The 16834-nt window shown below is 42.8% G+C and overlaps 1 protein-coding gene across 15 annotated transcripts in view; it reads left to right on the forward strand.

Annotated features, from left to right (window-relative positions):
• The window catches only part of NFIB (nuclear factor I B), a 302316-nt gene that overhangs the window by 79006 nt on the left and 206476 nt on the right, over nt 1–16834 (forward strand). The window contains exon 1 of one of the 15 annotated variants that reach the window (XM_079959478.1): nt 7135–7312. The exons of the other annotated variants lie outside the window; for them this stretch is intronic. Coding sequence (XP_079815604.1) covers nt 7295–7312 — 18 coding nt within the window. The 5' untranslated portion in view covers nt 7135–7294. Of the gene's footprint in view, nt 1–7134; nt 7313–16834 lie in introns of those variants that run through there. 15 annotated transcript variants of the gene reach the window in all.

The following is a 16834-nucleotide window of genomic DNA, read 5'->3' on the forward strand; positions in this document are numbered from 1 at the left end:
ATTGGCATGTTTGGCAGGCTTTGGGCAGCAGGTGTCAGGCAGGAAAAGGGAGATACTCCCAGGGACCAATGAGATTGATCTGCAGTGATTCCCAAAGTCTTTCGCCTTCTGTGAGAGTTCCAGCTACTGCCGCCTTTTGGAGTGCAGGCCAGCGGGGGAGAGAGTTACTATCCAATAGCTGGAGATGTCAGGTTTTCAAAAATAAACAACAGAGGGAGATGACTGACTGTCCTAGAATCTGCACTTTGCTCTCATGTTTTGCAAAGTGGCATTCTGCAGAGCAAAAGTGTAGAGGAAATGAAGGCCTCTGGATTCAAGCCTAAGGTGTTGCTGTGGTCTGCATCAAGAAATGTGGCAAGTTCTTTCCTTTGTGGTCTTTGGCATTCCCTTTTTCATGGAGAGGCCTGGCTAGAATTGATGATCACTTCAACCAATGAGAATTTTGTTGCTGGAAGCAATGCACCAATAGGGCTTGTGCCAATACTTTGATAGCCTGTTGGACTGTGGATACATTATTTTGGGTTGGGCTATCTGTTCAGTGTGCAGGATTGAATGCAGTGCCCTTATATTGCAATTCAATTCTGTATTATTTTTTATCTTTGTTTGGTATTGTATACGGATGCTAGCTTCTAGTAAGTTGCTTGCTTCAACAGTGCCCACATAACCATCAGTAATCACTGTGATGACATTAAGGTGTTTAAGTAGGAGGTTTTTGCCCTGTTTTTGTTTCAAAAAAATTTAAACCACAGATTTCAACACATATTTCAAAATGCCTGCAGGTGCCTACTGTAGGTCAAAGTTTTTTAATGCAAAATCGGTGCAAATTTTTTTAATGCAAAATTGTATACTGTGCATTCATTGCTATTGCTACAATAGTTTCATCTTATCCATGCTATCCTAAACAAACAAAAACTTTTTAAAACAATATTCTGTTTTTTAAAAAACAAACAAACACACTTTTTTTGTTTTCAGCACACATTTGATACTCAGAAGTGAGAATGTACACATAGGGGTTAATGGACAATAGTCCTTGTCTGAATTCTAAGTGCACTGTAATCATTTTAATGGGATTTTTTGTTTAGTTTTCCAGAATTAAAATTGTGATAATACATCATCATCTTGCAAAGCATGTGAGGAAAAGCACAATTACACATTTACATTTCAAATCCTACTCAAAAAAAAAGGGGGGGGAGGCATGGTTGCACTAAGCAATAGAAAAATGAAAATAGAGCAAACTTCTGAACATTTGTTGAATACTTTTCCTTTAAGATTATTTATATCAATGGGAAGGGGAGGTTCTTTTATTGTGAAAAACTCCAAGACCTTTCAATAATAATAATAATAAGATTGTTTATATATGTGTGCTTCTTGTTTATATAAGATGTTTGGGGACAGTTTCCCAATCCTGCATATATATATATATATATATATATATATATATATATATATATATCCTTCTTCTGCCTCATAAATTTCACTTTGGAAAAATAGAAGTATCTTTTCTAGTTTTCCTTCATTACAATTCAGACCCCAGACTGACACAGCTTTCCTTTGCTTGACCCAGCCTGACCTTTGGCTGATGGTTCTGAACTCTTCCCCACGCTGCCTTTTGCTGTGTTGACTGCTTGATGATAACAAGATGCAAGAACAGATGCATGTTACAGCTTATCATGTGACAGTCTATTACAAAATTAGGGTTGTTAACATATTAGCCAGCCTCCCTGTGTGTAGCAAATTAAGATTGCATCACCTTACTTTATCTGCTCAGTTCTTTCTGGAAATGTGGCCTTTGGGCCTGACACACTTTATGTCAGATTAAGAACTGTCTTGCTCTAGGAAATCATCAAAGAAGACCATATAAAGGTGCAGATAGTTTTAATAGGAAACTGGGGGGCGGGGGGGGGGGATGGAATATTAAAGCACCTCAGGGTACCCTGTCCTCAAAGGTTTCACATGTGTCTGCCTGCATTTTATCTGTGTAGATTTTTATCTCTCCAATTCAAGAGAAGTCTACTCTGAATCAGCTACAAGACAAGCAGCACATACAGTCACCAGGTAGTTTGCCTCAACCACTATGACCTACTGGGCAGTTACCCAGTGCCAGAGATATAATTGAATTTTGGGGTCGCTCCATTTCTCCAGTACAGGAGAGCAGAGGAGTGAAAATTCTCAGCTATGGCCATACAGTGGGGCCATCAGGATCTGTTACATAGAAGAAAGTAGGAGGACAAAATTATTAAACTGGTGTGATTTCCCAGTCTCTTTCCTTTGTTTTCTTTTGTGAAGTTCATCATAATGGTGCTCTGCTGATCACCTGATGTGATAATAAAATGTTACCAGGTAAAGGCAGTCACAAAAAATATTAACCTATTGTCCTGCCTCTTTTGGTGAGATGTGAGCCTAAATAGTCACTTTAAATAGCCTCCTTTAATGTTAAAGGCATTTCCCAGGTCTTAAATCCTTAATTGCAACCATAAAAAGTGCCCAGGCTCTCCACAATTGAGATATTCGGACTCTTTAGAAAATTTTTCTTTTTTTCTAGGCTGGTTTATATATAGACATGTAAAGATTGAATTCCAGCTGTCTTAACTTGCTATAGTTTTTAACGTGTCCTTTATCTATTTTGATGTAAATAATTTCCTATATGGGTTTTAATGTCATTAATTCAAAACAAGTCCTTGGGAATGTTTGAAGGGATCTCTGCAGCTGAGAACATAGTTCCTAGGAAGATGGGGGGGGGAGGCAACCATGTCTTAAACAATATACTGTAGGTCTTTGTACATTAAATCAAACACTTTGAATGTAATGTAAAACCAAAGCAACCTCAGATGTGCTAACCTGTACTATAAAACAAAAGGAGTTTTAGTGGTATAAGTTTCATGTTGTGCCACTTAAGATTCCAAGTGAAAATTAAAAGTCAAGCTGTAAAAAGATCATATTAAATAACAACAGTCTAAAATTTGTTTGTTTGTTTGTTTGTTTGTTTCTGTGAAGCATTACAGACCATTAGAACCTGCTTGAAAATGACAATCATGGTTTGATGAAGTGAAGTTGCTATCCTGTGCTCTGTTTACCTGGGAGTAAGCCCCCTTGAACTTAGTGGGACTTACCTCTGAGCAGACAAGCAAAGGCTTGCATTGTAAATTGACAAACAGGTTTCAGCTCAATAATACTATGTATTTTTCAAGTTAACCAATTGTTAACAGCAGGTGAAAAAAGAAGTTTAGAGCAACCCTCCTGAACAAAAGAGGTTTCTTCTAATTACCTATCTTTGTCCATTTTCTACCTTCTCTATGTAGTAGCCCTGTGTTCACTGGCATTGAGTCCATAAGAGACATTTTACACTGCGGAGTACACATGTTTACTCCAACTATTGTCTGATTTAGTGCAGGAAAAAAATTGCTAGCATATTTGCAAAGCTAAGCAGGGTTTGATACGGCTTCAAATTGGACAGGGGACCACGTGCTGAGATTCCTGCATTGCAAGGGGTTGGACTAGATGACATTCAGGGTCCCTTCAGACTCTATTATTCTGTGACACACAGAAGAAAACCCAGTTCAGATTAAAAGGTGTATAGGATTGCATCCTCAATCTCTCTATTTCGGAGAGTGCTGCCCTTATTGAAGTGATTGTTGAGGTGGGGGGAATTAAATTTGTTGATGTGAATATTTGTTGTTGTTGAATGTTAAATTCTGGAAGGTTGTGTGGAAGCACAGTTAAGTAGATTTAACTGAAATTTAAAATGACAAACTGGCTGCTTCATTCTCCGGTTCATTTATTCTGAAGATACTCCCATAATACGAAATATATTTCTGAAGTCAGCAGCATACATATCAATAACCTCACTATAATCTGTTTATTTTCTAAAAAAGCACAAGGAAGTAGTGTACATTTATCCACATCAAAGCTCATTCTTCTCAGGGTGGCAAGTTGAATGATATAAGAAGGAGAATTTTTCTGATCGCATTGTTTAAATATTTAATTTCACTCTGCAACTGCATTGTTTTTTCCATCAACTCAAATGCATGGCCCTGGGTTTATAGGCTTCTTGCACATGAATGCTATGAAATTCAGGAACCTGATTGCCAAAATTAGGGTCATGGCATGAAACTGTGTTTTTTTGTTTGTTTTTTAAAAAGACTCTTGGTAAAATGATATATAAATGCAAGCTTGCATTTATTCTGGGCTTGAAGAATAAAAGTCTCTCTCTTTAATGTGCCTGTGTCCTTTTAGTCCATGCTGTTAGTGCATTGCTAGGCCAGGTTACATGAATACAAGGTCACCATATATCACACTCATCAATGTTCTCCCTTTTGACTTGCAGGATTCTTATCACTGATGAGGTTTCAGACTTTGCCTTAAAATAAAATAAAAAGTCCTAAAGCCCCAAATCTCTGTAACGTATTTGCAGTCATTTTAATAAAGTGTGCTATATAATGTGCAGCATTCTTTGTCTGTGGCTTTTAAACTTCTATAAACCAGGGGAGGAAACCACAGGTTCCCCCTGGCATGGAAAAAAGCCTGCAAACCAGATAATTGACTGGATGTTATGTAGTTTGCAAAGTCCATGGCACAGACCGCCTGAGCAATCACTTTCACTAAACAAAGGGAATGCAAACACTGTACAGTGCAAATTCCCTGCCCCCCCCGGCAGATATTTTTAATGTGGGTGGCTGGGGGGGGGGAATAAGACCCAAGCAATTTTCTGAGTATTTCAAGCTGCTCTCTGCCCCCCGCCCCCAAGTTTTGCTAATTAATTGTTCATAATTTTTTAGAAGTTTAGTTAAAATTAATAACCAAAGGGTTGTATCCAGCTACGCTACACTCAGATTAGAATCGCTGGAGTTAATTGACCAAAGTTAGTCGTGGCCATTTATTTCAGTGAGTCTCCTCTGAGTATAACAGTGGATAAATTGATTGTAAGGTCTTGTGCTACGCTGACAGTATTTGCCAATTTCACAAATAATTTTCAACAGTAAAACAAAAAACAAAAAAACACCCCAAGATATTCAGCCAGTTTAATTTGAAAGGCGAAGCCTCTGAAGTCATTGTGACTAAGCAAATGCATGAGCATCTGGATATTTTATATTATTGCTTATAATAATATAAGTTGATAGCTTTAAAAGGAGCATTTTATTCCTCTGTTGTCTATGCAGTTCCATAGGCCGTGCTCCAGCCTAAAAAGTCTTTTTAAATGGTGCAAGAAGAAATTTATTATTCAAATATCCCTTTATATTACAGCTCAATATTTATAGCTTGAAACATTTGCAATGCGAAAATACATTGTTATAATTTGTTTTGTTTTTTTAACCATTGTGTCTCTCTTTCATTTTATAATATTACAATGTATGCCCCCAGTGTGTTGAAACTGATACATTTGTTTCTTAGGCAATCCTGCCTTCCTTTCCCTCTTCCCTTTGGCTTTGAACCGGCTGATTTTTTTTTGCTGGAAAGGACATATTCATACAGTTCTACTCAAATGAAATATGTTGGAAACCAAAGATAGGTCAAGTAAAGCTATTAAACTATGCCAGACTGCTAGAAAGGAGGAAACATAAAATGCAATTGTTAGTTAGCTTTTTTAAAAAAATGGATGCCTTTAGAGGTTTGCCTCTTGTTTCCAAATTTAACTACGTAAATGAATTGGCAGTTTGCAAAAGCTCTGGCCCGGTGTACTTCTACAATGAGGCTAATTCTGTATTCCTTGCACATCTGATATTTCCATTAACTTAGCTAGGAGGTGGCTGACCCAGACTCTTATGGACAGGTACTAGTTTCACGAATGCTAAATTAGTGTCAGCTCTCCACTGACCATTCATGTTTTTAAGATTATGGAAAGTGACACTGAAAACTCAATGCTATGTTGTTATTATTATAATTGTTATTATTATTATTTATTATCAGAGACTGTATTAAGTTTTATTTAATCAATAAAAGAAGAAGGGGGAGAGATAACTGTGTGTTATTGTTTAAAAGTACTACTACTACAAAAAACCCCCCACCCCAAACCCCTTTTTATTCAAAGATGGGTTTTTTGTTTTTTTTCTTGCCATTCTCATTTTCTGTTTACAGCAGGCGTTGTTCTGCTGTGATCAAGTAATCGGGTTTTTAAACAAATACTGTATTCTGCACCCCCACAAAGCAATATTGGGATTTAACGTAATTTAACTTTTAGGAGATGGGAAATGCCTGGGTTCTTTTTTCTCTTCAGCAAGCGCGCCCCCGTTTGCGCGCGTGCACACGCGCACACACACACTTTTGTTTAAGAGTCTGCAGACTTCTTTGACATGCGGTGATTTCAGGGTCTCTGACCTGTCTGGAACGGCATACTTTATTGCGGGTCCCCGGCTCCGGCTCTCCCGGCGCTGATTGGCTGCTGGGATATGAATATGCAAAAAAAGCTCTCCCATGCCCTCCCTTTTCTTCTCCCTTCCCTCCCTCGGTCGGTTTCATGCAGCCGCCAGGCGGAAGCGAAGAGCCGCTGCTTCCCACGGGTTCCGAAGGAGGGAGGAGGGGAGGAAAGGAAGGCGGGAGGAGGAGGCGAAAGGCAGCTTGAGTGGGCGGCGCTTCAGGGGAAGCCGCCGCGGCGCTGGCCAATAGGAGCGCGGTGGAAGGAAGCCAAGTACGCAACTCCCTTCTGCAGAGCCAGACGCGCAAGGGGGGGGGGGGAGAGAGAAGGGGAGAAAGAGGCAGCAACACACGCACAGGCGCGCGCGCGCACACACACACACACACACACACATGCACACAAACATAGAGACCAGCCCCGCTGGAAAAAAAAAGGGCTCAGCCTCTCCTGGACCACGTTCAACTCAGCAACCACAGCCTACTCTCTCCAGCTTTGCAACTCAAAAGAGGAAGGAAGATTGAAAAAGAGGGAGAGGAGGAGGAGGAGGGGGCCGCTCACTGCCTGTAGACTTTTTTTTTTCATCTCTCTCTCTCTCTTTTTTGCCTTGGCTGCTTCTCCTCCCTACCTACCCCCCGCAAAAAAACCTCATCTAATCAAGATTTTTCTTCTTCCCTCTCTCCGATTGCCTTAAAAAACAAAATACAAGAGCAAATACTTCTCTTTCTTCGATTTTTAATTTTTTTTAATTTTTTAAAAATCTCTTGTCGATTTACCTATCCATACGTTAAAAAAAAAAAGACAGGCGGTTTTACTCTGGGAAAATCCAAACAAAACAAACAAACCTAAAAAAAGCACCCCTTGAGAAACGCAGCCCATTTGTCCACTGAGAAATGTGAAGCCAACGGTCCCGTGTTGTGTTACAGAATTCAGGATCCCATACGTTTAATGCAATACAGTACAATGGTATGTGGCATTGGAAACGATACTGTGTTTCTTTTTTTTTCCCCCTTTTTCCTTCCGAAGTTGCTTGTTGGCTGTTCTCCTTTCCCCTCCCCCCTCCCCTCCCCAACCCCTTTGAGATGATTGTGTCTTTTTGATTTGCAAAGTGGTGGGCCGTATATTCGCCCCCTTTTGTCAACGTAGTTCATTTCTGGGTTTCTAGGATGAGCTCTAAAAGTAGTTGTGTTGTGTGTTGTGTTTTGCTGCTCCCCCTTATCTCCTCCCCACCCCCAAGTCTTGGCAGCTTTTGTGTGTGTGTCACACTTTGAAACTGTCGGTGGGAGTTTTGTGTCCAAAAGTGCTGAACTTGGTATCATTTCCTGCTTCCAACTTTCTCCCCTCCCTCCTTTCGCTGACGGCTCTCCGTTAAACACTTGGAAAGATTAAACACGAATTGTGGGTTTGATTCATTTTGCAGCTCGGTAGTCCGTTTTGCTTGGTATAGATGTGTGCCTTTGCGTCCTTTTGCTAATCTGGTCTTTGCTACCCATGGCGTGTCTCTCTCTCCCCCCCCCCCCCAAAAAAAATAATACAAACGTAGCTTGTTATTAGCAAATGCATGCATGCATCTGCATTTTGTTTGATTGCAAACTAATATGGAGATATCCAACAGTATTGTTTATTTTGCAGCTCTGAAATAATTTTTATTTTGTGTGTGGCTTTGCTCGTTGTTTCCCTCCGCAGTTCTCAAGTCTTGTTGTTGGGTTTTGTTTTGTTTTTCCCCTGGGAGGTTGTGCGTTTTCCTTTTATGCTTTTCCTTCCTATTCCCCGGGTCTGTGCCTGCCTCTTCCCGCTTCTCGTCTCTCCGCCTGTGTCTGGGCCACATTTTAATGCACAATATCCCATCCATTAAGTTGTGGTTGAATGCGGAGTGTGTGAAGACCTGGCAGCTCTTGGCTTGAAGGGGGCGGGGAAGCCAGTTCGACTTTGACACAAGATGCCGATGTGGCGTGATCTGAATTATTATGAGGGCTGCGAACATGGCCATCTTTTCCTCCTCCTCCTCCTCCTCCTCCTCCTCCTCCTCCTCCTGCGGAAATGCTGCCATTGAACTTGAGACGGGACAGACAAGATCTCTCGGATCTCCCCCCGCCCCGCCCCGCTTGCAGTGCAGTGCAGTAGCTTGCAGAGGAAAAGGCGCCAAAATACACAAGATTAACGCGAGCAATTCTTTGAAGTGATCCTCAGCAACTTTTAACTAGGAAGCCCAGGAATGAAAAGGAAAAAAAGCAACTACAATTAAAAACTTTTTTTTTAAAAAATGCAGCAGTTTTAGAAAAATGTTATAGCTGGTTCTTTAGGTAGTTTCGGATCAATACATTAGGGTTTCCTTTGTTCTATTTGGTGAAAGTGAGGGTTGACTGAACCTGACCTTTTTTTTGCAGCCAGGGCAGAAACTTCTTAAGTTATGTAACGTAAGACGTTGTGGTTTTCAGTTTTATATTTGAGGTCTGATGTTTGCATTTTCTGGTCTGCGAAATAGAGGAAGCTCGGTTATTAAGAGACACCATCAAACCATATGTGGACAGAGGTCAAGCACACAGGCTGTGAGGGAGATATGTGTGCGCACACCACAGACATTTAAATAGCTGCGTACTCAAAAGTATGCATGAATTATGTGCACACATTTCTTTGACTAGGAAAACTTTTGCTAAGCGAGGACATTAATTCACAGCTTGGTAGCCAGAGTGCAGTTTTGCTCAGCGGCATTTTTTAAATAAAATAAAATAAAAAGAGTAGTGCTGAAATGTAAATGCATAAAAATCTGATGTGCGTTTAGAAATCGTGGCAATTCCATTCCCCCCCCCCCCCCAATTGCAGTCATTTTCTAATTAAGGTTAAAATTAAAATCCTTTTTGCTGAACAGGTGAGCACATGTGTGCTTGCACATGTGAAAACACACCCATACCCAGTTCGGCAAAGATTTGTAGCACAGTATTTAACTTGCTTTTTATTTTATTGTTCCAAGGAACACTGACTGTGTTACTGATTTAAAATGTACAGTATTGCTGTATTATGAATCTTCACGGTGTGAAACTACAATACTTGTAAATGTTTTAAAATGCACTTAAGTTTAGTTGGAAGACTGATTCCTCACACAGAAATAACTTTAGAACACAAATAAAGAGTTTTGAACAAGATGCAGATTTTTTTTTTTTTAAAGTATCATGAGTGAATGGTAGTCTCATCCTAATGGTATATTGGGATAATAACAGTAGTATGTAAATAGGAACAAACTAAAATGCAATATATGTTTTAATGTATGGAGGGGAGGAAACACATCTTTAAGTAATAGAACTTGCTGAGATAATGTACGTATTCATATTGCATCTGGGTTTTACAGTGCTGTTATAAATAAAGTAGAGCTTTGCCGCACAATGGACAGACTCCTATGTTATCAGTGATCCAGACATAGGGCTTTCCCTTTCTGCTTTCTCTGCCCTCTTAGAAATATAATTGCCAAAGCACTTTGGAATGTGTGTGCAAAGTTTTGCAGCATCGTGCGTTAAGGCAGAAAGAATAAGAGCATTTGTTTCTGAGCCCAATAGAACGAAACACTGAATCGCCGTCTAATAGTGGCTGGGGTGTGGGGTGGAGAAAGCTAACCCGACCTTTCAGAGTTTCTAGTTTTTGATTAAGCATACAGTTGAGCTGGCTAACCTCGTATGTTGCACTGAAATCAGTGCTGCTTGCTCGGTGAGTTTCAACTGTACGTATGCTTGAAATTTAGGCAGATTGGTATGCAACGTCTTTAATAACTGTGCATGTTTATACCGGCAGTAGCATAATTAACATTGTAATTTCTTAACTTAATGTTGTCCCCCAAGACAAATATAAATATATACATATGTCTGGGATGTCGGCAGCAGGGGTGAAGAGCAAGTCTAAGTAGCCCAGTATTCTCTGCTATCTAGACATATAATTAGAGACAAATAAGGTATGTGGCTATATTAAAAAGGTACTTTTTGTACTATGGAAAGCTCTCTGTGGCCTATTTTAACTTTTGTTTCCTTTTCTTATTCACAAATGTCTAATCCTTCCCATTGCAGGAAGACTGGAGGTGTTCCACTGTAGTGCAGGCAATACAAGACTCTTAGTTGGGTTCTCTCTCTCGAAGTATTCTGTGCTATCTTGGGTTCTGAGGACATACTTTCAAGTACTATTTAAGACAATGCTATATGTTTCATTCTCAAACGGACCAGCTAACTGACTGCTTATATCCCTCCACAGCAGTCAAAATTAAAACTTGTTATCAGAAACCATTATAGAATTGTGGACATGAGGGAAACAGTTGCAGGGTTTTCATGTGTTTTGAGCACCATCAAAAGATAAATATTCCAAAACGGATGTGCATAAGAAAAGGAAATGTACTGAGAGCTACACAATTGGTTTCTTTAAGTCATATGGTACATTTGTGTAGAATTAAAGGAGAACTTGTTCTACATTTTTTGGCAGTGTATTCCTCATATTTGTCTTGCCTTCCTGTGTTGAATTATGCATACTTAAGTGCAATTTGCTATGTTTTGCCTTCTGCAGAGGAGCTATCTCTCACAAAGCCTATTGCGTTAATTCAGCAAATGACACTCTACCATAAAATATCCTCCAGGAGCATGTTTGGGGTTGGCATGTGTGTGTTACCTGTTTATGCTTCTGTATATTCTTAAGTAATTACTGTACTTTGTATCCTCGGGAGAAACTTTCTAGAGCTGGTGAATGTTGCTAGCATGTGGTTATTATGCTTAGATTATTAAAGATGGGCATTCATTTTATGAATCACAACAGAATTTCCCCTCCCTTCTGAAGGATGTCTTTATGGAATGGGCTTGGTTGCTCTTTGCTTTCAGTCTGGTTCCTGGAAAAGCCTGCAGTCGCACTGCTGTCTGTTAAGCTCGTATTGCTGGTTTGTTGGTGTGTCAGTGAGTGAATCTGTATCTGTCGGGCACCTGAGGACAGACATACAGTCATACTGTAGTTTTCAGGAGGCTCCCCATCCCTGCACCAGACGTCACTGAGCTCGTCTCTTACTTTATTTCCTCTTATGGGAAATGAAGATTGGTTATCTGTGTTTTCACAGCTTCCTTACACTATGAATATGTATATGTGTGTGTGTGTGTGTGTGTGTGTATATATATATATATATATATATGGATCACTTCCATAGGTGACTCTCCTCCCTTTTTTGTATTGTGATAAAGCCAGCAGCTGTGCACCTATCAGCTGTGCACCATAGCAATTAGCTTATTTAATTTACTTCTCTTGATGTGAATGAAAACATGCTATGTATGCTGTTCTTGCCACTGGTGGCATTTGGTTCTTGTGTATGTAGCATCTTTGGTGATTACGGACCAGAACACATGTTACTGTCACCACTGTGATACCTGTGGAAATGGCCTATCCCTAGGTTATAATAGTTTGAATGACTTAACCTATACAGCCTTCATGTTACAAAGCTGTGCACCCTCTCTAAGTGTCCAGCAGGGATGAGTAGCTGGGCTATGATAGTTGAGTACAACACCTCAAGTGCTTCTAAACTGTGCAAGCAAACTTGGTGAAGTTGTCACAGAGTGACCAGTGCTACAATAACAACAGTATGGGTGCTCCAGGCCTTGGAAAGGATCAAACTAGCCAATGCAGTGTGATATACAATTGTAGATGGGACTGATCCAGTGCAAGTCTGGATATTTAATGTCAAAACGAAGTGAAACTTTCAATTTTGTTTCTATGTTGCGGTGTTTTCTGTTTGTTAGCGGTTTGAGATCTCCCTTCAAAATCAGTTTTGTACTGATTCACAATAGTTTTGGACAGTTTGGATAGGTATGATCGCCATCTTCAAATATTTCAATGGCTGAAGAGGGAACAAGCTTGTTTTCTCCTGCTCTGGAGGGGAGGACTTGAACCAATGGCTTCACGTTACAAGAAAGGAGATTCCGGCTAATCATACAGAAGAACTTTCTGACAATTAAGAGCTGTTCGACAGTGGAACTGACTCCCACAAGAGGTGGATTCTCCTCCCTTAGAGGTTTTTGAGCAGAGGTTGGATGGCCATCTGTCATGGATGCTTTAGCTGAGATTCCTGCATTGCAGGGGGTTGGACAAGATAACTCTCATGGTCCCTTCCAACTCTATGATTCCATGTACTGTCATACCTCGGGTTTCAGACGCTTCAGGTTGCGTGTTTTTAGATTGTGCAATGTGCTGAACCTGGAAGTACCAGAACAAGTTACTTCCGGGTTTCAGTGCTTGCGCAGATGCGTTAAATTGAGCTCTGCGCATGCCCAGAAGACCAAATCGCGACCCGCGCAGACGAGGCACTGCAGGTTGTGAATGTGCTTCCTACATGGATCACGTTTGCAACCCGAGCATCCACTGTACCATGATGTTCACACTGAGAACGTAATTCTAAGATTGAAAACTACCTTGATCCACCACCCGCTTTCAGATATGAAAGGAAGAAGACATTTAAAATGTATTCATTGTTATTACACAAAACTCATGGACTTGCTGCGAAAGTTCAGTTACACGGAAAAACAGAATTCTGTGCACATGGTGCATGTGAGGTGGTAATTATGAAACAATGGAACCATGTAAATGGAAGTACTTTGCCCCTGCTCCCGTTAGGTGATCAAAAAATTATGGGGCTTTGCTGGTGGCCCTTGCAGTCCTTTGACCCTGACATTCACATGGTAGGTGTGGACATCTGTACAGGTGAAGGCTATGCCTACATACATAGAGCTTCCCTGGAGCTGGAACCCTGATTGCACAGAGGTATTATGAAGACCTTCACTTAGACCCTCTGTGTCTTAACACATGTGTCAGATGTGGGGCCTGTTCAGCCTTGAGGGTGAGGACATCTGCACAGCCCTACTTCCCCTTGATCGCACGGAGACTCCTAAATGTGAGTAACGTGTGAGCAAAGAGCACTTCAGACTACCCAAAAGTTATTCTCATTACAACAGTCTTTCCAACAACCCTGTAAGGAGCTAAGTCAGCAGTATTATCTCTCCTGGAAAGTAGCTTGTTCAAGGCCATCGAAAAGTTCATAGCTTGAAAGGAATGCTACAACCTGAGACTTCTGAGATCACACAAGTGCAGTGTGATCATACGTGTTTACTTGGGTTCCCAATGGGCATCTGGTTGGCTACTATAAGAACAGGGTGATGGACTAGATGGGTCACTGGGCCGGACCAGGAGGGTTTCTTGTGCTCTTATGGAACATCAGTTCCAATGAAACCCACTGGTCTTAGTTTGGGTTCAGGCCTGACCATGGGACTCATTCAGCCTTGGTTGCCCTAATGGATGACTGTTACAGAGAGGGTCGGGGGAGTGTAACCAATCTTCTGCTTCTTGATCTCTCTTCAGCTTTCCATACCATTGACCGTGGTACCCTCCCCAACCAGCTCAGGAGAATGGAAATAGGGAGCACTGTAATACAGAGTAGTTCCTTCTGATCCTACTTTGGGTCAGTTTCCAGAGAGTAGCATTGGGAGAATGCTTGTAAGTCCCCTGGTAGCTATGTTATGGGGTGCTGCAGGTCACTATTTTATCTCCAGTGCTATTAAACAGATATATAAAGATTTTGGCTGCTTTGTGTGTGTGTGTGTGTGTGTGTGTGTGTACACAATCTGGGTCATTCACAAAATTGCCATGTCTATAGTTCAGTGGTTTGTGTGTGTGTGTTTTAGAAAGACTCTTGTTGCTCAAGAATCCCAACAGCTGAAAAAAGGTGCGTTCAAGTATGTTTGTGAATTTGTCTTTTATGGCAGTTTAATGGGGGACACGCTGAATGTTTATTCACAAAGGAAACTTCAGGTCTTTAAACCAGAATTGTCGCCCCCTCGTCACCCTGTAGGCCTTAGAGCATTTTCTGATATTTTTAAAAAATTGTGTGTGATTCACCCCGAAATAACTTTATCACATCTTATATTAGTGCAAAGCACTCTAAAGTGAAGTACTCTAAAGTGGTCACTTTACAGCACTCCTTAATAAGAGAGAAAAAAGTGTTATTTCTATGGGTTTACACCGATGGGAAGTGCACCTACAGTTGAGGTGGGCTGCCTTTGAAGGGTTAATCTGTTGGCCATAGCCATTTGCTTTGACATTACCTGCTTTGTACCAACCCCTCTCTCGTTTCCTCCCCCTCCCTCTGGCTTGTAAATTTATGGCAATTGCAGCTGCTCGACTTGGCAAGCTCCCCTCATTAAGAGACCCCTTTGAGAATGGGTTGTGTTTGAGTATTTCCCTAATGAGGACAGGACGGGGTTAAAAAGTGACCATTTCATGGTTGACTTGAACCTGCCTGCTTCTCTTGATGTGTCCTTGTGAAATGCCTGATGTGAATAAATCCCACTTTGCAAAAAGAAAAAAAGAAAAGGGAAAAAGGAAAAGTCACTGGTCCCTTCAGGACAGTTTACACAGCGGGGGAAGGGGCTGGAGGGAGAGGCCAAGGAGGAAAGTTTACCTGAGGCAGGAGGCAGGCAGGCGCTGGCCTGGTGGAAGAGTCTCGCTTTTGCCTGTTTTGGTTCATCAGGTCAAAGTCTGCAGAATTTGAGGCAGGGCAGGGTGAGCGTTGGGCGCGTTTAAGCAAAGGAGTGCTGCAATGTTCTGGTGCAATAAGTTGGCAAATAAATTCCCCAGTTGGCAACCTAAGAAGGCTGTCCTTTTGCAACCTTTATGTTGTCAACCCGCGAGGGGGGGGGGGCTCCTTCGAGTCTGTTGCAGGAAAACAGCGAAGAGCCTTGCAGCACCTTAAATGCAAAAAATAATAATCTTATGGCACACAAGCTTTCATGGACTAGACTACACCATGCATGGGGCAGCTGTCCCCAGGAGTTTATATATAAAGGGATACAGAATGAAAAGGGAGACGGGAGACGTTCCCAAAAGTATATTCCCGGATCTTCGCACCGTGTGAGAACCTGGTCGGCCTGCGTTGTTTTAATTCGCTTGTATTCCTTGAAGCGAAAAAAGGCTGCAACCCGCGCGCGCGAACTCTTTTCAGTTCCCTGGCACGAGCTGGCTGGCGAGATTGAAAGCAGACTAGTGTGTTGCTACCGCGGGCTTTTTTCCTTTCCTCCCCCCTCAGGAGGAACCCGCCACCCATTCCCTCCCTGAGCTGAGCTGAGGGGGGGGGGGGGGAGCCCGCCGGAGAGGGACGGGAAAGCAGCCTATCCGAGCAGCGCACACGCGTGTGAGCGCGGCGGCTCCTCTGCCACCGGGCGGGGGATAGGGGCCACGTGGAAGGGGCTCCCCGGGAGGAGGGCGTCTCCTCTCCTCCCCCCTCCCAACTCCGTTCCGTCACAGGGTCTCTGCAAGAGCACGCCCAGCCCCATATTGCAACGGGGAGAGAGCGAGAGAGACCCCCTCCCCACTTTGCCCCCCCCCAGCACTAGCTACACAATGCAGTGACCTTGGCTCCACATGCAAGGCGACAGGGTAGCGAGGTTTGCAGACGCTGCCCGTGCTGGGAATGCCTCTGCAAAGAAAGACCCCCCCGGCGCACTTTTCCTCCCCCCCCACCCCTCTCCATTCTTGTTTGGCTAATTAGTGGCGAGCTGGCAAAGTTTCCGGCTTTGTAGCCCCCCGCACGCCTCCCCCGCAACTGCTAGATCGAATGTCCACAGAGCGGCGGACTATTTTGTTTAAGGGGGGTGGGGTTGCTTTCCCTTGCACTTTCCCTTTTTTTTTTGTTCCCTCCTCCTCCTCCCCACTTTTTTTCTGTGCGGGAATTTTCCAGCGGGAGCTTTTCAGGAGCGAAGTTGGGCTGTTCCCTTCTTTTGGCGCTCTCGGGGAACTTGCGCTTTGCAAATAATCTCTCTCTTCCCCGCCGCCGTCCAACCCCCCCCCACCTCTCCCCAGTGTGCTTCCTCCTCTCCCAAACCCAGACGCACCCCCCTCCTCTCTCCTTTCCCCCACCACAGAGTTCCCCCTAACGGTTAACCATGGGGTGGGGGGGGAAGGGGAGGGCGAGAGCAGGAGAAAGTGCAAAAGCATGTTTGCGAAATGGGCAGCAGCCGAGCTCTCGTACAGTGCGAGATGATGATTAATAAAGAGGAAAAAGGCACGGCGAGGGGAGGGGGCTCAGAAAGGAATGTGTTTGCAGCGGCAGCAGCTGGGGGAGGAGGAGGAGGAGGGCGAGCGTCGATGGTGTAATGAAATAATAAACCGAAATCCTGAAGTCTGATGGGGGGGGGGGAGCAGAGCTTGAGCCTGGGGGGGACGGGACGGACCCGAAGAAGTGCGCTCGGTGCAATGCAAAAAAAACCCCAAAACACGCACATGGACACCCCCTCCCTCCCCTTCTTGAACGTCCAGGTCTTGCAGAAAGGAGATCATAAAGGAGGGAGGGGGAAGGGGAAGGAGGGAGGAGGAGGAGGACGGGAAGAAGAAGAAGGGTGGGGGGGGGGAGAAAGAAAGAGATTGATCGTTTTGAATTTTCAAGAGATCATTTTTATTACAGTGGGCGTTTGGAAAGCAGGCTCTGAACAT

This window comes from Podarcis cretensis (genome assembly GCF_951804945.1).
Source record: "Podarcis cretensis genome assembly, chromosome: 17".
NCBI lineage: Eukaryota > Metazoa > Chordata > Lepidosauria > Squamata > Lacertidae > Podarcis > Podarcis cretensis.